This window comes from Lottia gigantea (genome assembly GCF_000327385.1).
Source record: "Lottia gigantea unplaced genomic scaffold LOTGIsca_86, whole genome shotgun sequence".
Lineage (NCBI taxonomy): Eukaryota > Metazoa > Mollusca > Gastropoda > Lottiidae > Lottia > Lottia gigantea.
The window spans coordinates 374,132-382,720 of record NW_008710834.1 but is presented as its reverse complement, the minus strand read 5'-3'; the positions used below and the strand labels follow the sequence as shown (position 1 = coordinate 382,720).

The window sequence follows — 8,589 nt, the reverse complement described above, 5'->3', positions numbered from 1 at the left end:
TATTACTATATATCATGAAGGTTATCTTCGAGCGTTTTCTTGACGTTTTTCTTGAGCGTTCTAATTGATGATGGATTGACAGTAAAAAAGACCACAGTGACATCTGAAGTCTGAATTAGTCGAAATTCTCGTGAAAAACTTGAAAATAACGTAATTATCCTTGCAAGTCAACTAGAAAAATCAGTTAAATGAGGAATCATTTCTCTGTGTCAAATATGTGGGGCGAAGAAAAAATAACAAGCATATAATAAGATAGAATCTCAAGCAATCAAGATATCAAAGGATAATTTTGTTGCAAGCTTTTACACTCGTGGTGCTATCATGTAATATCATCAGTTGAAATAATCTATAAATGTTATAGATTGATATAACAATCTATTTTGAAATCAATGAGATCTGATATAGATTCACTTTATTTAAAATATAATGCCATAAATAACAGTGCAATTAATATGTCTGTATTTTGAACGCCTGCGTTAATTTGGTCTAACTCCCGTAACAAAACAAAAAGGATCCATCGAAATCATTTTTTAGCTGTTTTGAAAACCTTAAAAATAAGATTTTAACGGTTTCTTGAAACGCAATGAAACTTGTGATTTGTAAAAATATTTAGAGCTGCCAAAACCTTCAAAATGCTTCTACACAAATGGAAATTTTCATTAGATAAGCAGTGGACTGTGAAGCATAACACTGGAGAGAAAAAAAGGAGAAGGCAGTTCGATTCTGCCCACAATGAGCACTTTTGTCGATATAGCACTTGAATAAAATGTAAACTGATAAATTTATATTTGATTATTATTATCATTGCTATACACCATCTTTCAATTGAAATCACTTCAATATCAGAGATATTACTTTGTTTTCCTCTATTTTCCTGCTCGTTTTGATTAAAATCATAAAATTGGAGATGCAATATCAGACTATTCAGATCGTTCAGTCATGATAGAAATTACTTTGAGAAAGTTTGGCAACGATTGATATAATATCAGTTATTTCATTTTATATCTTCTTTTGTTTGTCTATCAACTGTTACAGATCTTTACAATCTCCGATATCTTCTTTCACTAATCTCGTTAAGATTTTCTCTTAAATCGAAAAACACTCACTCTACTGGCGCCGTTTAGCAACTCTTTTTCAAAGAAAGGGTCATGAAAAACGTCTTTTCAGAAAGTCAAGGGTTTTATATTCGAGTTATTGCCCTTGACTATCGATTTTTTGGATATATTTTTAGGTTTGCTTTAGGGAATTAATGATGTAGAAAGTAACAAGTTTGAGATTTTTTAACTTCTCACTAAATGTGAATTTTCTTTCTCTCCAAAACTAGAAGATGTCAGCGCTAATTAGTCAAGTTCCTAATCATTCAGAAAAAAACCTTTCTCGTTCAATTTAATACGACTGTATTACAGATGTTAGATCACCTTACTAGCTGATAGACAGGATCCTCGTGACCATTTATTTTCATTTAGCCCATTTTCTATCTCTGCCATATTGTATCCTGTTACTATTTGAACTCGTTTATATAAATATAGGATAACCGTTTAAAACTCGTATTGATATCAATAATATATGGATAAAACTTGTTGATGTGAACTTACATGTATTTTATTGACCTCAATCTTAAAACTCATTGCATTAATATCAATATTTTTCCAATTCGTTCATATTGGGGCATGTTATATGCCTGACATGTTCAAATTGATATCTTGTATTGATATCAATATTTGTCAAGCTCGTTCATATTGATATTGAATAAGCTTACATATATTGACCTCAATGTTAAACTTGTTCAAATTGATGTCTTGTTTTGATATCAATATTTGTCAAACTCATTCATGTAGATGTATTGTATTGTCCTTAACATAGATCCCCGGTAAAAACTCGTTGTATTCATATCACCTTTTTATTATATTTAGACAGAAGTTTATATTTAAATACGAAATCTGCTAGATAAGGCGAGGTTTTAAGATTAACCATTTAACTGGGTATTCAACTTAATTACCTCACAAGATACCAATGATCAATGGTCATTGATTTTAAATTATGAGTCTACCGATCTCCAGTTAATTATTCACTCTAAATTTTCTTAATAAAATCTAGTTAAAATTCCTTTCAAAATGTATAGACATGACAATATTTTTTTGTGGTGAAAATATGAAAGTATAGACAGGATGGTGTAAGGAAACATTAATTCTGATCGAACCATTGATCTCATCACTCGGATTATCCAGTCAATTTTTACTAGGAAATCTGTCAATAGTTGTTTTTTGTTAGATATAAGGACCTACTTTCAGTCTACTGAACAACACAACAAATTAAATGATGTTTTATGTCCTATTTTCTGCACCTTTTTTTTGACTAAAGCCGACGGACAACGTCATGTAGAATGAATGACGACAATTTAACAAGGGTGGTGGTATTAGCCTACTGCTTTTGCAAGTTTCGATCTTTAACATGCACACCCTGTAGTATATGGTGCCTTTGGTTTATAATCGTTTTATCCCTATATTTTGTTGAAGAGATCTCGAAACTGAGTAGTTGGTTTAACCTAACCATTACACAGTTTATCCCCATTTAGTTACTAGTTGCAGTAATTTGTACCGACATCTCTCGGGAGCAGCGTTTTAACAATTCTAAAAAAGAAAATTGTGTTAACGTATAACGTTGAATTTTGACATGTACAACAAATTTCAACTTTGAAAAAAACGTAACTGTTTGTATAAATTTAAGGTACGGTTTCAAACGATAGAAACTGGTATTAGCTTCTCATCTCCAGACGCAATAAAACTATTAAATTAGAATTTGATAATAACTTGGGAGCACACAGGACAACTTAGTACAAGTCTAAACATAGCATTACTATATAGCTCAGAGTTACTAAGGAGAAAATGGGTTGGCCATATCTCTTTCAGACTTTAATGGAACCGTCTAGTAAAAATTGCGAAGTTTCGATTGTAGTTATTTAAAGAGAATAAAAACCATAACTAGCACCTTGTTGAATTGATGTACATTGATTAGCCGTCATATACAGCTGACTAGAGCCTAGAAAGATTTATAATCTTTCCCTAGTATGGCCACTAATGATCATTTCTTCTCATTCACTTATTTCTCAGATTCAAAGCAGCACAAATAATAACTCACTGGTAGGCAATCAAATTTAATCATGTGCAATCAATCCTTGTTAAAAATGGAAAGTAGTCAGTTAGCCACCCTTATTACATCGCTGACTGTAATTCATCAGTACAGTGATTCAGTTTGCTACATGAGCATACGTCAGTTAATCAAAAGCTTTCAGCAAATCATTTTGACACCAGCCTTTGACATCAGTTTAAGCTCGTCTTTATTGGTTTCAACTTCGTGATTTACGTGATCTTAGTTAAAGATGGGCTCCTACTAAACTGTCCAAAACTATTTGAAAATTTAGCTAGTTCCTTGAAAAGAGGGGTATGTAAGGTTAAGTAAACTGACTAAAACTAACCCAGTTGTCAAAAAATTTGAGTTTTGTTAAATTTAAGTGGAAGGATTATCAATTTTGAGTGCTTTGTTGTGCAATATTCATGAGTAATACTATGAGGTAGTATCTACAAGAGGTTTTTGATGCAAGATCAACTTTTAGCATGTTGTACAATAGATTTTTATTTTGGTGAAAGATTTATTAACTAGCTCGATTACAATTATGTTATACAATTCAAGTCACATTCTGCTTTAAAATGGTGATTTATATGCATCTTCCAGAAATGACGTATGACTTTAACATCGCATGACAAAGGAGGAACGTAATTGCTTTGAGATCCCAAACATGTCCTATCTTTTGTTAACTATGTTGCGCAAAGGGACTGGTAATTTACAGAAAATGTCAAGTTACCATGTATTTCTTAGAATTTTTTTCCCTTTTGAAGTTGACATTTCAAATTAAAGTAAGTAACTGCTTGGATTATGTGTACATCTATGGCGTTGTATTTTAGGGAAATTACTTTTTCATCATTATAACATGAAAACGACAGTACTACAATCTTGTTCTGTACATTTCGCATTTTTCACATATTTACACCCAAAGTGGACATATCGCCTTTATATCCAGGGTTATTTCATAATGCATATATGACACATGATTGGCCACATCATTAAACCATCTTGCATTACACCCATACTGTACACCTCGCATTTATCCGCATGGTTTCACCATAGTGTACTTTTCGCATATATTCACATGGTTACACCCATACTGTACACCTCGCATTTATCCGCATGGTTTCACCATAGTGTCCTTTTCGCATTTATTCACATGGTTACACCCATACTGTACACCTCGCATTTATCCGCATGGTTTCACCATAGTGTACTTTTCGCATTTATTCACATAGTTACACCCATACTGTACATATCGCATTTATCTGCATGGTTTCATCATAGTGTACTTTTCGCATTTAGTTACATGGTTACACCCATACACCCATACTGTACACCTCGCATTTATCCGCATGGTTTCACCATAGTGTACTTTTCGCATTTATTCACATGGTTACACCCATACTGTACACCTCGCATTTATCTGCATGGTTTCACTATAGTGTACTTTTCGCATTTATGTACATGGTTACACCCATACTGTACACCTCGCATTTATCCGCATGGTTTCACCATAGTGTACTTTTCGCATTTATTCTCATGGTTACACCCATACTGTACATATCGCATTTATCTACATCGTTTCACCATAGTGTACATCTCGCTTTTATCTACACGGTTTCACCATACTGTACATCTCGCATTTATCTACACGGTTTCAACATACTGAAAATCTCGCATTTATCTACATGGTTTCATCATACTGTACATCTCTCATTTAACCACATGGTTTCACCATACTGTACATTTCGCATATATTCTCATGAAAGCACCCTTATTACACATCTGAATGTTCCCCATGGAAATATAATAGTAATACATATCTTTTATTTCTAGCCACCGACCACCAAAAAAAGTCACTATACATATAATTCATCACATCAAAAGCTTTTGTGCACCCTAAAATTTGCTGAGTAATGATTAGTAACATTAACAATCTACTGCTAACATGCAATGTATATTAAAGTAAATTTTATTGCGAAAATTGACACTCAGCTTTATTTGTTTATTGGTTTTCTGCTCTTGTTTTTACGCAGTTTGATTTGTTAAGAGTAATCTGATGCATTTGTAACTGTTAGTTATTTCCCAACATCTACTTGAGAATGTAATAGTTGGTAGATTGTGAATTTAATATTGAATATCTCCATAAATAGTAAAACACGGGAGCCTAAATGAACCACCATAGAAACCACTGACAGTGGGTGACTTCAAAGTTGGTGTTAATACCAACACTTACACCTATTTCAACACCCATATTGAAATCGAGCAGGGTTTTGGTGTTAACACCTGGTGTTGGTTTTATCCCATTTCAAATTAGGTGTTGGGTGTTGACACCAACACTAACACCCATATCGAAATAACAATCACAGGCTAAAGTTTTATGCAACGTTTCTATGTTGACATGTGTCTGAGGACGACGGGGGAAACACGTCGAAACGTTGCATAAAACTTTAACCAGTGATTGTTGTTCCAAGAAGCTGTGTCTATGTATCGTACTCACAATTGCTACATGCCATTTAAAGACTTTATGTTGTTAGGTGTTAACTTGTTGTTGAGCTAAACTGCAACTAATGTTTGTTCTCATGAAATTAAAAGGACTTTCTAGAGGTTAACACCAGTCTGATTTCAAAGTTGGTGGTGCCCAGGGGGGTAAAACAAAAGGAGTCCTTGGGTAACTCCACAAAGTGGAGAAACAAGACGCAAAATAGTAAAGCAGCATGGATAAGAAATTGTGACAACTTTGAAATCACCCAGAGATGCGATAATCTTCTGAAGCACATTCTGAACATTGCATACGGGATCAACTGCGATCCTTGTAAGTACACCAGTTTAGAAGCTTCCCGAGCAACACGAATCAAATTAGTTTATAACTGAGTAAATTCGTTTTGAAACGTTTACAAGATTTAGCTTTTAAATTTGATTAACACGATCTATTTATGATATGATTAATTTTGATTCTTATCATCTTTTGATACGTAAATGGTTACCGAAGATGGAGATATTATTAAAGGATTTGTGATAAGGTCGTATACAGAAATAGCCTGTTATTACACGAAATACACATGTTTATTCAAAATAGCTCAAGCAAAATGTATTTTTATATGTCGGAAATATTTATTTGAGTTTCAATAGACATTAATATATTGACGTACATTAGAAATTTGTGTTTTGATGTCTGATTGTAAGTTTTGATTTAATTTGTCATAGATGCTCCACGACCCCAAAAATCAAGATTGTTTCAAATACTCGTTGTTGCATATATCGATAACCGAGAAAAAAATCCTCATATCTGTTTCGGATTTTTTTCACGGTTATCGATATATGTAACTACGACTAATGGTTAGAAATCTTGAATTTTGGAGTTTGACTCAAACATTTTCAAGCAACAAGGTATTTCACCTATTTAGCAGAAGGGTGATAAATGGACTTTCAAAGGAACATAAAATGGGTGTGTTGCATAAACGTGGTAAATTTCCTCAAGAAATCTCAACCATTTGGTCTCCTATGATAATTCGTGTAGTATGGTATCTTGTGTAGTAGGACTCGTAGTGTTTGAGTGAGGGTATGAGGATAAGAATAGTCTTCTCAAAAAAGCACCGGTCGAGGTCATGTAGCAAGGAACAAAAAACAAGGGTTTTGAGATGTTTGGTGTTAAAATGGTTATAGAAAAGAATTATATTAAAGTTGAATTTCAGGTGTTGTGTTAGTTCTAGAGATTATAATCTATAAATCAGAACTACTTCAGAAAAAATGATTAACAAGTATGAGTCGATGTTTGTCATATAATAGTTCATTGGAATTGTTGGAACAGCGAGAGAACTTTATAACGCTAAATCACAAATATGTGGCTCCATAATGAAGGAGGAGAATCCGTGTTCGTCTGAATGTGTAGGTGAAAGATTGCTATTTGGAGTTTTTCAGAAGTGATAAAATGACAAGGCCACTAATAAATAGATTAAAAAGAGAATAGATCTGGGAAATGATAAATGGTCTTGTGGGAGATGTAATGGGTTTACAATATGTGATATCCTAAGATTAATTCTCGATTTTATCGAAGGTAACGATCTCTTTCGCGGCTTGATACTTAATAATCATATTAATCTACGTTTAAAATTTGATGTCCATTCAATTGTAATGTTATATGATATTAATCATACATTCTTTATGAATTGCTTCAGCGATACGAAGTCCTTGATGAGATATCAGATGGCAGTAATGTACTGAGCAGGATAACAAATAACTCCGATTTCACATAATGTACACTGACATCACTTGTCAGCTAAAACAGTAATTTTTTTTTCAATAAAGACATGTTAATGGTTATTAATATGAAAATTAATATCATTATTACTTAACTGTATTCATTTAAGTGAACATTGTAAATTGTTTTTTTTTTTAATTACTGGTAATCGAAAAGATCTTTGGTAGTTTCTAGTTTCATCAAAATCATTAACAACATGGGTAATGGAACGATCGGGTGGACGTGGATGTTAACGAAACCAAACAAATAACGTTATAATATTCCAACTGACTGAGCCTCTTCCAATGCTTTCAGTCAAAGGCATGCCAAACCATAACACGTACAAAAATGCACTTGTATCATGATTCAACACCTAAAGCATTTGTCGATGGCAGAATTGCTTACAATTTGATATACCCTTCCTAGACGTCACACCCATGATTTTGAAAAAGGAACTTTCAGGAACTACGAATAGATACTTGTCCAATTGCTTAATGTCGAATATTAAATTCCAACCTACAAGCTGTGACGATAGGTTTTATAGACAAATTGAGACAGTATCAAATGAGATCTGGAGGGTAATAATAGAATAGATAAGCCTGATAAAATGACTTGATTTTATAGCTTATTGACCTATTGGTCCAATGATTCTAGTAATTGACTAGATCGTTATAGATAGGGTACATTCAGGTTATACGGAACGTGGTTAAATGCTGACGCATCAATGCCCGTTCTTTTGGGATTGTGGGTACACTATCAGGACAGTCGTAAACAGATCACATCAGTTCGTAGTCTTAACTCATCCTAGAAGCAGATCACTTTGTACATAGAATGCATATAAACTTAATTGTGATTGTGAAGTATTTATTTCAGTTGAATTTGTCCGTTTTTGCCGGAAATAAAGAGTCTCCCTAAGAAGTCATAACGAAAGCCACCATTCATTACTAAGACAGATTTAGCTTTATGCAAACGTCTATTGAGGCATGGACAGCTCAGTGGCTGTCTATCAATGGAATAACTGCTTTTGATAATAGCATTGAAATATAATGCAAATGATACCACAATGAATGCATCAGACGACCTGGTTAAAGGCTGTAGGCAATAGAGAAAGAAGAAATCACTGTGAAGTCGATCAATTTAATATCTGAGATGTCACACATGTAATTGAGTTTTGTTCTTCCTTTGAGTAATTTAAGCAGAATGTCAACAGTAATAGTCTTGAT

The 8,589-nt window shown here is 33.4% G+C and overlaps 1 protein-coding gene across 1 annotated transcript; it reads left to right on the top strand.

Moving 5' to 3' along the window:
• Nucleotides 1–4,282: 4,282 nt before the first annotated feature.
• LOTGIDRAFT_133688 (hypothetical protein) lies at nucleotides 4,283–4,795 on the top strand (the record flags this gene model as incomplete). Its single annotated transcript, XM_009067775.1, has 1 exon — nucleotides 4,283–4,795. The coding sequence occupies one exon, from the start codon at nucleotides 4,283–4,285 to the stop codon at nucleotides 4,793–4,795; it is 513 nt and encodes a 170-aa protein (XP_009066023.1).
• Between the last annotated feature and the right edge of the window lie 3,794 nt (nucleotides 4,796–8,589).